The 17,439-nt window shown below is 37.9% G+C and overlaps 1 protein-coding gene across 1 annotated transcript in view; it reads right to left on the reverse strand.

Moving 5' to 3' along the window:
- The window catches only part of DENND1B (DENN domain containing 1B), a gene marked incomplete at both ends in the record, with an annotated part of 155,120 nt that overhangs the window by 93,283 nt on the left and 44,398 nt on the right, over positions 1 to 17,439 (reverse strand). Inside the window, one exon of the mRNA XM_082002748.1 lies at positions 3,084 to 3,133. Coding sequence (XP_081858874.1) covers positions 3,084 to 3,133 — 50 coding nt within the window. The remainder of the gene's footprint in view (positions 1 to 3,083; positions 3,134 to 17,439) is intronic.

Consider the following 17,439-nt stretch of genomic DNA (forward strand, 5'->3'; position numbering starts at 1 on the left):
GGGCATATGCTCAAGAACTTCTATGACGCAATTTGTTTCTTAACCCATTCAAAATAAAATGTAAGCCATAATAAGCAGTAACAAAATTATGTGCTTGCTTTCAATAAAAAAATTATATAAAACTCAAAGTTTAAGTCATGGTCTAAACATTACACCATTGTGCCTTTTTTGGCTTGACGTTCAGTTTAAATTTAATGGGAGTTACCTATAGATTTTTAATCACCTTCCATAGTATGTACTTTTGATAATTAGAATGAGTAGTGTGCAGCTATTTAAAACATCTGTATAAAAGATAAAGTAAGTATGCCTGGTGAGATGATGTAAGCAGCATCAAATAGGAAGAACCAAATCTGGATCTCTGTCCACAATCATTGTAGCACAGTGAATAAAACAAAATCAAATACATGTTCTCAATTCATTCACTAATTAATACAGATGAGATGGAAGAAAATAGGTGACGGTGATCTTCCCACTGGGCTTTAACTTTCCTATTTCCATAATTTGAAGGACATAGATTTCCTACTTTAATAACTTTCATTTAGCTAGTTAACAGAAAAGACACTCCATACCCTCCAGCTCCGCTGTACAGCAGGAACCCAGAAGCAGTCTATGGAATGGAGTCTCATTTTTTTATTCTAGGTAACTTGATCAGCATCATCAGTGGAAGTTATCACTTTCGCACTGGTACTTTCTAGCTCTTACTAGGATCAGATATTGCTTGAAGTGGTTTACACATGTATAGTACACATAACACAGCTTGAGAAACTATGTTCTCTGAAGTACAGTATGCTCTATCAATGAAACAGATACAAAGTTTTCTGTACAGAAATTGTCATCAAAACTTCCTGTAAAATACTTGAGGTCTTAGATGTGTGGTCTATCATGATTGTCTATACATGAAAAAAATCGATATATATTAATAAATAAACAAATTCAAACAAGTTAAAATCACATTTACAGCTAAACAAAAACTAAAATACCTGTCACATCTTAAATGTTCATTGGAAAAAAGCCATACAAAAAGGAGCTAGAGCAGTGTTTTTCACAATACTTTATCAGTCTAAATTTCAAAACAAAAAATAAAACTGAGACAGCAGAAACAACTGAACAGTTTTGTTTTAAAGAAGTGGTAATATATGTCTACATCATAGAAAATGCCTGAACTGAGCAGTAACTGGTACATAGACCGCACAGCCGGTAAGCTGTTAGCACAGGGAGCTTGCCAGCAACCAGTCGCCTGCTTTCCTGAATGAGCTTCCAGTGTTTCTGTCCTTTTCCCCACACGCAGCCCCTCCTCCTTGTCCGTGCTCTTTTCTACTCTCATGATGTCTCATCGCCTTTCGTTCTCCCACAAACCCCTACAACTCAGCCCCCAGCTACACACGAAGCTGCGAGTGCGGTGGTTGATTTTAAAGATGCCGTTGTACCTACCTCCTGAGCAGTCAGCAGGCCAGACCGAACACGGCGGTTTTGTTCCCCGTCAGTCTATCTCAGCTTCCAAGAACCTTTCCTTCCTCTGACCAACTGCCAATTTCTATGAAATTTGTACAAATTTTGCACCTTTTGAGTGCAGTGCTTGACAGTTGAGTATGGGGCTAAGAGTCAAAAAGTGTGTCTGGGAGGGGGGCACGGGAGGGTACTAAGAGACAAACAATAAACATGCCATAACTTTTCCTTTTTTTTCCTTGGTTTGTTCCCCGCCCCCCCCCCCCCCCCCCGCTTTGGATACTCAGCTAAAGTACATACCTAGCTATGCTATAAATTCATGTATTCCCACAGTTTATTGATTAAGCTTATCCATCTCATAAAAGCAACCAAGTGTCTTCCAAATGGTTCAACAGAAATAGTTAACAGAAGACGAGATATTTGAAAATATTTGCTGCCACTGATTATCTTCTTGCCACTGGATGGCAGCAACAGAACCTCACCTTTTTCTATTACCCTCAAATTTTATTTCCATTATTCATCTTCATTACCAATTTTAAGCAGAATTCTGTACATATCTTAAGCACGTTAAAGACTTTAACACTTTAAGGCCAACACTGACAACCATATTAGTTAAGTCATTGAAACAGCTTACAAGACAGTGAGCTTAACCAATTCAAAACCCAAACAATTAAATTCAATTATGAAAGACTAAATGAACCTAGTTTACTTCAGGGAAGTTGTGTTTATGAAGATCTTTATTTTGCCAGGGTGTTTTCCTGCACAGCCTCTCTTCTTTCCTCTATACACACACCAACTTTTACACCACAGATAGAAGCTTCTTGCATCCAGTAAATGCTTCTCATCTTGGAGTCTCCATCTACAACTGATGCTAATGTTGTTCAGAAACCAGCTCAGCCTGCATGCTACCTGGCTTTATCTTTCATTAATTATGCAAATCAAGCTTCTAATTCAATCTTTGCTGATTTCGACAATACGATTTTTCTAAACTGAGTGAGTACAATTGATTAAATTAATTACCATTAATCATTTTGACAAGCCTAAATAAATATTTTAATTAATAAAAATGTTTTATATGAATAAATTGAATGACAGGCAGCATTACATGGAAGTCACACTGTAACTGATACCAGAAAGGTAAAGGCTAATTAATTATAAATAATGGTCCTGATTCTTCTCCGAGAAAAATCAATTGCATCTTCAGTTACTTCCACACAATTAAAGTCTTAATTTCTTTGCACTCAAGCAACATGTTTTCAGTACGGCTCGGTGAGTTTTTATATCCCGGTGCACCATAACATTTTTTTTCTATGCTTGCCATTCAAAAAAGACTATGTTATATCCTTACATTAACACAGATGGTGTTTACAATTATGGCGGACAAAACTGGGAGCCAGAACGTAGCTCTATCTTGAGAGAGACATCCGTAAAATTCTGTAAAGTTTGTATTTTGCTGTGATAATTTTCTACTAGTGATTTCATACTTACTTGAACACAAAGGGCATGTTCTTCTCATCCGCAGGTGCAAATTTAAGGAGTACAATATGTTTTCTTTTTCTTTAAATCTTTCTTTGCAATTATGCTAAATACAATTTTCTATGAAATACTTTTAAATAAACGATAACTGTAACACGTACCTTTCAATGTCAAAAGGAAAGCAGAACTTTGGAACGCTGTTCAGCACTTCCTGTAAATACAAGCAAAAGAAATAAAGTTAGGATTTTGAAAAAGCTTTTATGTGTATTTGCTAGCAACTGCCCTACAGCTTGCTTTTAAAAAAAAGATTGAAAAATACTCATAACAAATAATAAATTCAAGGAATATATGATAGCAAAAAATACAGCACACGTTCCCGGACTGAAATAATTGATTATTAAAAAGGAATTAAGTTTGTGCTTTGGCAGATTGCAAAGACAATGCCATAGAAGCCCCAGGAGGGAAAGGCCTGGCCTGAAGGGTATTAACACCCTTCACATCCCCGCTGGGATTCCCTTCAACAAGGCCATATGGATTTTACAAGAAGCACCACACCATATGGGTAAGCCACGTCTGCTGCTACTTGTACCACAGACTAGCCACAGGGACTTCTGACAGATCCTGGCTCAAATACACAAATGTTGTTTCAATTAAAATGCAGGCAGAGAAAAGGGAATGAAGTTGGCAGCAGAATGAATTACAGAGAGGTATAACAACTCTATACATGCTCCATAGTCAAATGCTGGAAATGATGGAAATCGTCTGCTGGTCCAAAGGAGAAATTTATATGATTAACCCTTTGGGTTTCAAAAGCAAGCCTTGCTATCAAGCAAGGGAAGGGGGGTGAAATCCACCGGATGTACATTCGTACCATAATATGAAAGGATAACGTCACTCTTTCATGCAGAATTTTATTTAAGAAGCTGTTTAGTGGCAAATAAAATGTGTTAATTAAAATATAAAAATGCTCTCAAACTAGTCAACATTTTTCTTTTAAGAAAAAAAAAAAAAGTGAATACCAGATCAGTTACCAGCAAATATTAAACAATGACCTTACAAGATCGCAGAAAGACAGGTTTTATTTCCTTGCTCCCAACTGGGAAAACAAACCCTCTGTGAAATGCTTCAGCTAAGAGGAGACAGTCAATGTCAACAGTCGGCCAACACAGAATTCCCTTTCTGTAGCAGACCAACATATACTGCTGTATGCACGAGCTATCCCACAAGGTGTGTGCTGTCAGAAGAACGCATATTGATTGCAAATTTCCAGAGCTGCATATGGGGGTTTAAGAACTTGATCTAAGATATTGGCACTCTCCAGCCCGAACCCTCCATCTACTGCATGATGAACAGTCAGCTCCCATTAGGAGAAATAATATATTTAAATTCCTACACACCACAATGACTATTTACTTCAAACATTTGCCTGGCTCAGTGGATAGTGTAAAACATGAAGAACTCATGCATGTTAATCAGCAAGGGACAAATAGTTCAGGAAAAAGATGACTCTGAATACACCATGCGTATGTTGCAACATTTTAAAGGTATATTATGTGCCCCAGTAAACCACCATACAGTACAAAATGGAAAAGTCAATTTTTCTAGAATTTCTAAGTCATGCAAGAGAGTTCAAGAAAACTTTGGAACTTTTACTTTGTCAGCACAGATAAAGGAGGATATGAAAGCCACATGTTGTGTTTTGATAAAAGTTATTAACTTAATTACAAACGATAGAAGTACACATAATATTCTCCAAAAGAAACTGCTCAAGCACCATCCTGACTGCTCTGAGTGGCCACTGTGGAAGCGTGAGGAGCCAAATACAAACAGAGCAGGTAAACACTTTAATTTCTTTAAGCAGGAAGCAAGGATACATGATGCTGGTAGTAGTAATAATAAACTCTAACAAAAGAAAGCAAGCAGAACAGGCTAATCAAAACTTTTAACTCCAAAATTTCCTAAACATTTCCAGATAGTCTCTCACTTCAGGCTCATAAAGCTTGTTTTTCACCATTCCAAATAAACAGTATTTTATATTCTATTTAAATTCTCTTTCCAAATCTGCCCCTATTCTCACACTATAGAAGTCATTTCTCCTTACTACCGAGGATTTTAATTGCTGCCTGGCGAGCTTAGCACCGACTCAGAACTAGGTATGGAAATGTGTTCATTTATGTTCCCCATTGTATTCTCTCAGAATAAATTATCACGCAAGAAAAAGAAAACAAAACCAAAAAAAAAACCCAAAGGCATTAGCTCAATATTTTGACTAAACAACCTGAAAATGCTGGGTATGTTTTGCAGCGTTTTCGGGCTGAGGTGCAGGACAGGCTCGGCCCCAGCCCTGCTGCGGCCCCCCCAGCCAGCACCCGCGCACACAACTTCTGCAGAGCAGCCGCAGCTCGCTTCCCAACTGGCAGGAGCATCCCTCAGGGGACAAGTCTTTAAACCTCCGCACTCTTTAAAATTCAACCAGCCAGCAGGTCTATAGACTGGTGTATAAACAGTATAGACAAAAAAAAAAAAATCCTCTCTCAGCTTATGTCAGTGACAAAGCAGCTCAGCAGTTGACTGCTGCTCCCCTGACAGCGTAAGCCGGGTTTACACAGATCAATCGATGGAAGTCCTACCTACCTTCCAGGGCTCAGTTTTCTCCCTTAATTACAGGTGCTATTCAGAGTTTTAAAATAGAAGAAAACAAGATGCCCCCAAGATGCTCTTAGACAAATTTAAAATGCAAATGACGTTATATGCACATTCGCATACCCAGTTGCTATTCGTGTACAATCACGGTTGATACTTTCAGTAACCTCTCTATCGAATAAAATTTGAGCTCGGTCTCTTAATGGGTCCTCGTTTTCAAGGATCCATAACTCAGCCAGGACTTCCTCGAGTCAACTTCTCAGAAGAAGAATGAAGTGTTTATTGTCTTTTGTTTTCATAGAAGTATGTGTTTATGTCTGAAGACAAAAGGTTGTACAAGTCTTCAGAAAGCAAAATATCCTTGATTCACATGTCCCATGATTATTTCCTCCTCTAGTTCTCGCAGTATTAGTGCTTTCAGAGATGGTCACTGTGTCATAAAGGAAAGAAATTGTATACAAAGGAAAAAGGGTAAGGATGATGTAAAAAAAAAAAAAAAGAGTAAAATATTATCTATTTGCTTTCGAACACCAAATAAACACCTACAGTTGCATAAACTATTGAGTTTAATTGCCAAGTTAAAGGATAACTATCTCATTCCTTATACAAGCTCCAAGAGAAAGAATAAAATCATAAAATTAATGCCATGTAAACTACAGCATGCTGCTTACCTTGCAAAAAGATTAAACAAAAATGGAAATGGTATTTAAGAAAATATTTCCTTTATGCCTACAGCACAGCAGCAAAAACTTGCACTCTCACAGGCTCATGGTCCAGTGGTTTTATTAATTCACTTTCATCAATTGCACTACACAAGTCCAGCCTGGCTTGGTCATGCTCACTGGCTCTACATTGAGATGATATTATAGAAGCCTAAAAAGTAAAAATTATTTAGAGTTCCTTGCCTATTTTGATGCCCATACAGCTAATTCCGTGTATCATCATTTTATAAAGCAATGTAAAAGGTGGTAGAAGATGCTTCTGAACTCATACATGCCAGTTTTCTGGAGAAAGCTTCTTGTAACTCACCATCTTGCCATTAAGTGAAATTACTGTTAGTCGTTTTGGTTAGATTCAAGATACACACCATATTCCTTACTAACTATAAAAGATAGGTGTTTGGTTTTTTTAATATCACAGTCAATTGATACAAGCGTATGAAACCTTCATAGCTGCTCAGTATACACTGTAGTGCAGAGTGATGTGGGCGGACACTCATTCCATTATTCTACTTGAACAAGACACAACGGGATCTCACTATAGCTGGAAGAAGGTACAGGAGCTGCTTCTATGGGAAAATTGCACCACATTTGGTACATATTACAGAATTAGTTTATCAATATATGTCTACACAGGTATGAGTGGGTTTTTTCACTTTAACTTATACATTTCAACCAGTTACCTTTTTCTATGTAGATGAGGCCTGATCACTTGATGAATTGACAGAAATTAAGTTCATCACTTACACTACTGAAATAACTAAGTGTTGAAGCTTAATATGATTAATTTCTGAGGTTAGAAGGATGGTAGGAACTATTCACCCCAGCATTTTTTTTCTTATTATAACATATTCTGCAGTTTGTAATTTAAGTGGTGAGGGAAAAGAACCTGATTTTTTCCAAGTACATTCCTGTGAAAGGATTGAAAATCTTCCCTGATCAAAGTATTTTAAGGTATCCAGAATGCTCAAGCACTTCATAAACAGCAGTTTAGACACTGTTTTTTAAAAGACAGTCCTGTTACCTTCCAACTATTTCTGTTTTTATCTGTAGCATAAGACTGTTCCTCAAGCAAGCAGGTGGGTTCTCCCCCAGGTCCATTCTAATATGGAAGGAGCATCCCTGGAGAAGAAAGCGAACAGCCTCACACAGACCCAGTCACACCATGTCCATTCCAGAGACACGTCAGGATACCCAGGGAAGAAATGGCCTAAATAATATAGTAACCAAGATAATCTGAATTACTGAATTACATAATCCAGACCAGGTTACCGGAATCATCCATATAAATTAGTGTTCAAATAACTACCTATCCTCATCTATTAATTCTGTTTCAAGGCAAAATTCATCCAAAGAAATATCAATTATAGGAGCACAAAGAAATGGTCATCCACTTAGTTGTCCTCTCTTCTTCACTCTTAACCAAACTTGCTCTCTCATCTTTCCTCAAAGGGGACTCTATTTCACCATTCCTTACCATAGTTTTCTGTCACTCTGTGCCAGTCCAAACATACAAACAAAAGATCTACTTGAGATTTAAGACTGTCATGACAGGTATTTCTGACTCAAACCAGTGACTTCAGTGGGAATATTTAAATGGTTAAAGTTCAGCACAGATTTAGGTTCATTCTTAAATCAAAGCCAGGCTGCTTAGCATCTTGCAGCGTTGAGCCCTTCATCATTATGGCTCCACGAAGGTGAAATTCTAATGCTGCCACATAAAACAGCCGATGAAAAGGCAAGCTCTGTCCTCGCCGCTGACTTTTCCTTTACCTTCCTCTGAAGCCGTGCACACCCACAGCAGGGTCCCATGCAAAGCCAGCAGCAGTAGTTACATTTCAAAGGCTTAGGTCTTACCTCTGCTAAAAATCTCATCAGAAAATTGTAGCTACAGTAGAGAAAGGCCCAAATGGTTTGAATAATAAAAAATTTTACGCTTAGATTACATTCATGGAAATCCAAAGGTCTAAAGTATAGAAGTCATTATCAAGCCTCCATAACTGTTTTTAACCTCTATGTGCCTCTCTCCAAAATGCATCATTCAGTGATTATGTAGTAGTTCTTTAGGGTAAAAAAAAAAAAAAAAAAAAAAAAAAAAAAAATTATCAGCTGCTTTCTGAACAGTCAAAGCAAAGAGGAATACAGAAATTAAATGCAAATGGTTTAGGGTGGAGATGCAAAGGTCTCTTAAGAAATAAATTAATTAATTAAAATGTACCTTAAGGTTACAGAATTTCATTGTTGAAAGAATGAACCACTAAGTTACATCATTTATTTTTTTGACTTTTTTAAACCTTTTTTAAAAGTCAGAAGTCTCCAGTTTTAAATATTTTAGCTATAATTTCCATATTTGTTAAATAAAGTGTACATATAATTCAGAATTTTCAGGAGTTTAAGGCTACTTGTGAAGAAGAGACTGGAAAGCAGAAGTGTACAGCTATGCGACTAACAAGCTCTCTGCAACACAAGCAACACCCTTCTCCAACCTTTTTTCCAGACTTAGCAATGAGTCCCACTCTGTACACTGGAAAGAAACACAATCAGTAGTTAACTTTCTGCATTTTCACTTTCGGATATTTCAAATATTCCTCTAGGTCTAAAGGCAAATTACGAAGAAGTCTCTGAAATTGTTTCAGAGAAATACCAATATTTAATAGCAATTACTAATTGGGTTGCTAGTTATATTTATGGGGTAGTCCCATGAAAGTCACGTGCACACAGCACCATTTCATTTGCAGCGTAACACCACAGGAATGCAGTCATGACGTGAAATGGTGGCGGTAACACAACTGTGTGACACAGGAGTTTCAGCGCTGCGTGGGTGGCAAAACACAGACCCATATATATGCCCTCTAAGATCTACCTGTTGCAATACTTCTATTCCCAGAAGATAAAAAAGAAAATTTGTGCAATCACAGCTCCCTCAAAATAGACCTCCTCTTTTCATCTCACTATTTTCAGAGTAGCTTGTGGATAGTATTGTGCTTTCTGACACCTAATTCTATCCCGATCCAGATGACACGTAAGAGATCGCACATGCCTGACAAACATCTAAAGGGACCATGTAGCAGAAGTTGTCACTAACAGATTCAAGAAAGATTAAAACTCCGCTAAGCCGAGCTACGTGTACATTCTTACAATCATAGATTGTTTTGACTCACCGAACACAAATTCTACTCCACTGCTTTTCATCTTTGTTTAGTTGGTTCACACGTAAAATACAACTGGAGAGGCCCTACAGCCTATGACGGACAGTCAGAAGAATCAGGTTGCTCATAACACCAAGCCTCTTAGAAGATGACTTGCTCTCTAAAAAGTGTCATGTTTTCATCTTTCTAAAGCTTATTCAGAGAAATATTTGTTGTCTAAAATGAGTTAGGAGCTGAATACCTGCAAATGAGAAGGAGACTGCTTACAGAACTCCAATCAGAGTTAATTTCTCTTGTTCCTGCTCCCTATCTCTTCTCCACTTGTCCACATCTCAGTTACATGCCTCCGGGGAGGATGAAAGGAAGAAAAGGTTGGTTCACCTACCTGCTCCTGCCAGACAGGCAGCTGAAGATTTTTGGTAGCTTATCCTACCTGCTCTGTGCTCTACAGAGCAATAAGGGCACAGTTAAATCATGAAGATGGGCGAGGCAGCAGGACAGAAAGACTCCAGACAACAAGATAATAAGAAGATCTTGAGATCTTAGAGAAGCAAAATCACATAAACAAATAGCTATCATAGAGGTGGCAGTGGAGACCTGAAGGTCAGCTGCATCTGCTACTAAACTTACAGACGATTGTTGCAACATCACTTTAGAACTAACAGTACGTTTAAATACAGACAAAAATAAATGAAAGGAAATTAATGACTGGAACAGTGACATGACCAGGGTGCAGTACACATCAACTGGAGGCACACTACAGGATGCTCTTGCCCTGTACAGCAGACTAAGGCTGATGTCCCAGGCCATATGCGTAAGTCTACTGCTTTTAGAGCATCTTTCAAAGGCACCTTACAAGTAGAAAAGAACAAATGTAGTAATTAAGCCCGAGTACTTTAAAATTGTTAATCTCACTATCCTGCAAGACTGAAGACTAAGGCTTCCTAAACAACCACAGGCTAAGGGTAAAAATCTCTGAATTTTTAAAACGTTATAAAATGTTGGGAGTCTCTATTTGTCTAATTGTTCCTGAATCTCATCATGTAACCCGTTCAAAATAAAGCCTATTTCAGCCAGAGTTGTGTCCAGCATTGCATACAGGGATCCAAAGTTCACTTCAAAATAACAGGCTTAGTTACAAATAGCATAATAGTTAAAACAACATGAAGTTCAGCACAGGTTAATTTACCTGCTTAAAAAAAACCCACAATTTTCCTGGAACTCATAATAAAAACCATAAAAATTGACAACGCTCTTCATCCCGAAGAAAGTTTCCATTAGAATAAGCGTAGATTGAAATGTTACTATGTACCCCTACCAATGCAAACAAAAACAGGAGAAATAATACTTCGCCATACAGCTTTAGCAAGCATAAATATCCCATGCACCAATAGTTTCCCCTTACTTCCCTGACTCATGTCAGGGAGACCATTATTCCCTTGGCAATACCAGAGAGCTGGGAAAAACAGGAAGTATGCTCTTCGTCTCCACTCTTGAGATTACTAGGTGGGCAATATTTAACTTTTAAGGTAGTAGAGTATTTATTATCTTTAAGAAAGTTCATTTAATTTTGTACAAAAAAAGACACCAGATTATCACATACAATTTTCTATCATCACGCAGTAGGGAAAAAGTGACTTTTTATTAACATACATTTTCAATAACAGCATCTCTACACTATCTGGAAACTCAACAGAGAAACTGTTTTAAATTAGAGGTAAGGTAGATATCACTTTCAAAAGCCAAATATGTGAGTCTTTGAAGGCCAGGTTAAAATCCACGTGTCATCCTGCATAGATAAGAGGGCAGCAATATTTATTTCACTTAAGACATCTTAAGATTTCCCATTGCTTACAACACCTGTTAAGGTGCACCTTTGGCAGCAACACTGAGAACCTCTTGCACATCCTGTTCAGATGCTGTTTCTCCAGTGGTGAAAAAATAACCACTGTAAAATAAAGCATATATTAAAAATGATTCTTATTTACTTGTTTTACCTGTTTGTTTTTTCGTTCCACCTTGGAATACTCTGATAGCCCAGGACAGAAAGGAGCGCATTTGCAACATACCCAATTCCACCTATTCAATATATTACTTTAAAGTGAGGTTTGCAGTCTCAGAAATATCCTCAAAACAGTATCAAGGAATATGAGGAGTAGAGTGTAGTTGACACTCAGGTTAAAAAGCTCCTATTTGCAAGATTTTCTTCTCGATCATCAAGGAAAGAAATTTTTAAAAGGCAAATTAATGATAAAAGTATACTACAAATAATAAATAGATGCATTTCCATAAAAATAAAATATACTGAAAAAAGTAATAAAATTTCAAGCATGACAAACTCTATTTTTGATGACATTTGATACATTCCAGATTCATTTCAACTCCAAGCGTATCTTCTTCCAAATATTTTTTCCTCCATAAATTCTAGCATTTCACCAGAGACTTCAAACTACGCATAGTGCTAATTATAAAAGAAACAAACAAAAAAAAGCAACTGCAGTTTTGACAGAAGTAGCCAAGGCAGAAGACTCACAACAGGCAGCAACCAGGAAACCAGAAAGAAAAGTCAGTGGCAAGAAAAGAAGATCATTTTTGAGACAGAAGGGGAAAAACAAGCTAAATGAATTTATAAATTAAATAATGGTTTCTATCCGCACATGGCCCCATGCTGTCTTTTCAATACAGGTGATCAGAGGTTGCCAGACTTTTGGATGTACAACCAGCAAATATTTTTGACAACTACTGAAGTTCTTTCAAGTCTCCTCTTAGTGTCATCAGTAAAAAGTCTGGATTTTTCCATAAAAAAATGTTTTTGCAGGCTGACAGGTAAAAAAAACAAAGAAACAAAAACCTCCACCTTGTTTGAAATACCACTTTACACTTTCTGACTCCCTCAGTTTTCTAACCATTACTCTTTCACCTGGGCATATTCCAGAAGCAGAAGCAAGCAAGCAAACATTATGACTACAACAGTCAAATTTGGAACAGCAGCCTGAGCGCAACATGTGAAATTGCTCCTTTTTCTGAACAAAATCTTAAGTATAAATAAAAATAACTGCATTAGTTACCTAAAAGACAAGTCCTTAAACAGAGAGTGTCGGTAAAGAGTAGAATGTCATTCCTTGCCTAGAAAGCTTCGGCTCAACAATTGGTCTGCCCAGTAAATACCCAGTACTGACGTATACAGAAAGGTCAGCACCAGATCTGCAAATATGCAAGAATTGGCCTGCTCAAGCTGGGGAGTGAAACAGTGTCTTATAATGCCAGGTGATGCTCTTCCAGAATCGAACTTTCCACTGATTTTTTCATAAAATGACCATCATGGCATATGCTATATGAAATCCTGATTTGCTGCCAACTCAGAAACTTAAAAGTAGTTAATGAATGAAATATGACATAAGTTAATTAACAACTTGGGTGCCACACCGAGAGAAAATATCTGCAGTAGAGTGACTTATGCAGATAAATAAGGTGAGACGCTCCAAAAGGTAAGCCCTTGACTGGGCTCACCCAACTCTAAATGCACAGTCCTATGGGGGAGCGTGCCGACTCGCACGCCTGGGTCAGGAGTAGGGAAAGTCAGGGAACCACATTACGTTGTAAAGGGTAGTGAAACCAATTCCATGTGTGGGCTGAGTTTCTTGAGCTAGAAGAATCTATAGCTAAAAGAAAAGGAACTGAGAAAGGAAGAAGAACCTACTAGGACTATGATTTCATAATTACAATTATTTGTGGTATTTTTATAAAGAAAACAGTTATTTCTTGTTTTACAGGCAGCACAGGTCAATCTCTCAGCCTTACCATAACATAGCTGAACAGGAATCACTTGTAGCAATAGTTTTTCAGTACTAAATTCAGATATTATCAACAGTGTTGAAAAATGGGAGAGAGATGAAACAACCCCAAGACCAAAGAGGGACAGGGAAGAAGCAAGCAAGCATAATTTTAAAGCACTAACATATCCCTTGTGTTACCAAATGCAGACAGATGAGTATCACAAAAAATAAAACACAACAGACATACAATTAGATGTACTTCTTCCCAAGGAGATACACAATGTACATTCACTTTGCCTATGGGTGAGCCTGTCCAGACCTTCCACCCCCCTGCTACAGCATCGTTGCTAGAGGTAACGCTGCAACAATTTCAGGTTGGTGTTTCTGCATGTGAGTATCCATCAGCCACTTCAGCACAAATCAATCAGCTTGGCTTAGACCTCCGATATAGCTGTTCAAAGTTGGCTTAAGCTAAGAGGACAGCAGGCAGCTTCCACCAGCAAGCCAGGCAGCACAAGCAGCTACAGCCGGGAAGATTTTCCAGCTGCTTCACTTTGATCCAGAAGAATGAAACTGCCCATGCTTCAGGGAAGACACTCACAAATCTAACCAAAATATACACCACACTTAGTGAAAATTAATAAACACCCTGTTCCTACAGCAGGATTTCTCTATAAATTGAAAGAGGTCTTCCCTCTTCCTGACTTTAGCCTAAAATTCAAGAACTGATGTACTGAGTCTGCACTGGCCCAGTATGCTTTCTGTAATATTGGCCAGCAGTAGCTAGTAAAGGACAAAGGACAGACATAAACATGCACTGTAACCTCAGAGACAGCTTATTTCTCAGATGTGGATCTATTGTTACTGATTATACTTTTATTAATGATTGCAAACAGGAACTGACTCACACAAAAACCAGAAACTCAATGCCTCTGCTTAGGGAAGAAGCAAATAGAGTCTACCAACCAAGTAGTTCACAATGCCTTGAAAACTTATTCAGTAATGAGTAATGAGTACCAGAAATAATTATATCCTGACGGATTAAAGTATTTCCCTTCCCAATGACCTGCCTGAAGCTGCTTTACCTTCACTTACTGCTCATCCAAGATCCCAAACCATGTAGTCTGGACCCTTCCAGCTGCAGCCCACCAAGGCCTTTGCCTTGCTCTTGCTGCTGGCAAAGTCCTCTGCTGCTCCAGTTCCTGATGTCAGTCCCATCAAGTCTCATCCTTTGGCACCAGAATCCCCTGGTTCCTTGATTTCATCATACTTGGATTATGACATTTGACCCCAGACCACAAGTGATATGTAAAAGAAAGTTATTTTATATAACAAAATATAAACAAATTATTTGAAGTGACACTTCAAATACCTGTAGCAGTAACAATGAACCAATGTGCCTCAAATGCTCTCCCAGTTCTGCAGAAAACTATCAAGAAAGGCAGAGCAAGAGCCAAGAATCAAACACAGGGTTCAGGAATATTATACACAGCACCAAACATAAAAAGAGGCTGAGCTAGTTAGGATATTCCTCAAAGAGCAGCAGTTAGCTTGAGACACAAGAGCAACGCTGAAAGTAAAACAGAGGCAACATATCAAAGACTAAAGTGGATGGAGGGTACTAAGTAAGTAGATGAGAAAGCAAAAGGTAGAATGAGGAATTAGATGACATTAGACTGGAATATTCTGAGGGCAGTTGAGGTCAATCAACAACGACATCACACATGACAATTTGGCAGTCATTCTGAAAGACATTCCAAATTATTGTCATCACTGCTTCAGCCATCAGTTAATTTTTTCTTCTTTGGTTTGGCACATCGCTGAAGGCTGTAGAAATAAGCCAAATCACTAACAGTTATTTTCAATAGGCTGATACAGAATATCTGAAGGACAGTCAAATATTAATACTGTACTTATTTGAGTAAACAGAGAAAAGAACATTTCTACAAAATGTAGTCCCCCAATATCACAGCTGTATGATAAAAAAAATGGCTAACATATGCATACAGTCTATTAAAATGCACATAATTTATTTGACTCAAAATGAAAACATATCTAACAAGTAATTCCATTCATCTGGCCCTTTTTCACCCAGCCTTAAGATATACAAATGCATGCCTTTTCACCAGAACACAGCAGCTGGGAATGAAAAGAAAAGCATTCAAATGATCATTTTCACATCATATTCCATCGTCTTTTCACCAGCTTCTCCCCAGTCTTTCTTTGAGTGCCATTCTGTTACGAGTGAGCTGCTTTTTAGATCAATTCATATTTCCATAATCCACACTGCTGTTTCTCCTTCTCCTCCCCAGGGTGGACTAACCCCTGCATCCAGAACTATGGCTTACAACTGTCATTAAGACCTATAACAATAACAAGATAACAAAAGAGCTGGTAGAGATGGGGCTAGCCAGTACCATATGCTGATCAAGTTCAACATTTTTAACTTAAAAGCCCTATGAAACAAAACTGCCACAATCCTGAAAACAAGCATACTCAATGTTGCCACCTGTCCTCAACATTTCAAGAAAGTTCCAAGTTTTCAGTATTGGGCTTTTACAATTTTAAAAATAAAAGTCTCAAAATAAAGATTTACTCTGTCTCTGTAGGGATGAATAAAAAAAAAATTGAGACTGCATCTTAGAATATTTGCATCTCGAATGATGCAAGGGTCTCGGTGATCCTGGGTGTTCCCAGCATGTCTAGGTGGGCAGTAATTTCGGAGAATGTTTGTCAGGACCGGACAGACCTTTTCTGTCCACGGAGTACAGTTAGCAACTATAAATGCACCTCAGTGTTTTTCTGCCGATCATCTATCAGCTGTGATTTGCGTAGACAGAAAGCATTGCTGCCTTACACACACAGTATTCTTCAATAAAAACAACATGTATTTCAAACACAAGGTGCCAGGAAATCACAGGAAACTACCTTAACCTCATAAAGCTTCCTTGCAATACAAAGTTGCCATCATCTCAGCTGGGTTGTTTTCCTCAAAGTTACACAGGGATTCAAGTTCCAAAATGTCCTTCAACTAAATGATAATGTGTAACATTTAGGTAAAAATACTTTCGAAAATTAGTAATCTCATTAGACTGATTCCTTCTTTCTCATACCAATGTACCCAAATACTAATCGAGCTTGTTAATATACAACCAACAAAATCCCAAAACCCTTTTTAAGATTTACTGATAAAAAACAAAAACACCAAAGCAAGCACCTATCTAGTTAGCATAAACATTTGAAACATGTATTTAATGCCTCATCAGAATAAAAGAACAAAGCCATCAAATGCAGAAAGCCAGTGAGATGGATCCCCTAACAGCATGCCTGCAGCCTTGAAGAGAGTGTAAACAGCCTCGTATCTCCTGGGTTCCTGCTGCTCTCTTAGGAGAGCACAGAGGAACACAAAATTGTCACAACTGGCTTCCACACATTACTTTGACCAAGACAACAGGCTTCGGCTTGCTTCCTGAGATTTATTTTTTCTAATAAAACTTGTGCTGTTATTTAAGTCTTTAAAAAAGGAATATAATCTCTTTCATATTGACCTCATTTATGTAATTGCTGCCACGATCCATGCAATTAAGTATTCCATCCTGCAAGAAACTGAGCGCTTTGACTCCGATCAGACATTTATTTAAGCCAGGCTTAACTTCCAATAGTTAATACATACACTGAAAGTAAAGTGTGCAATTAGTGCTTTGCTGTAGGAAGGCTAACCTGTTAGTACTGCATGGGATGTATCCTTTAAACAACTGATGTTTACGTACATGCATGTGTATCTATATATTTTTATATATACCAATATTTTCACATGAATCTGATACTTATATGCATAATATCAGGCTTTAGTAGCTGGGTCACTACAGGATAAGGAGTAAGGTTTATTGCTCACAATTCAGTGGTGACTTTTCCATAATGTGATACGTTAAAAATAAAAACCAGATGTTATGATCTAAAATATGAGATAATAACACAAAGGCTGTTACAGTAACTTCACAGAAAACAGGAGAGTCCTCACGTGGGATGCCATGTCCCTTACTGGCTACTCATCTGAAGGGTTTGGGAAAAGCCTGACATGAAAAAGCAGATTTACTCTGCTTGTTTTAGAAAGTAGAAGGCAAGAGAAGATAGGATGGAATCTGCAACACAAGTAACACTCTAATGCTGAGCCTCAATTCTTTTTCAACACACACCTTCAGTCAACAACCCCTTGTCCCATTTCATACG

This window comes from Phaethon aethereus (genome assembly GCF_964289735.1).
Source record: "Phaethon aethereus genome assembly, chromosome: 8".
NCBI lineage: Eukaryota > Metazoa > Chordata > Aves > Phaethontiformes > Phaethontidae > Phaethon > Phaethon aethereus.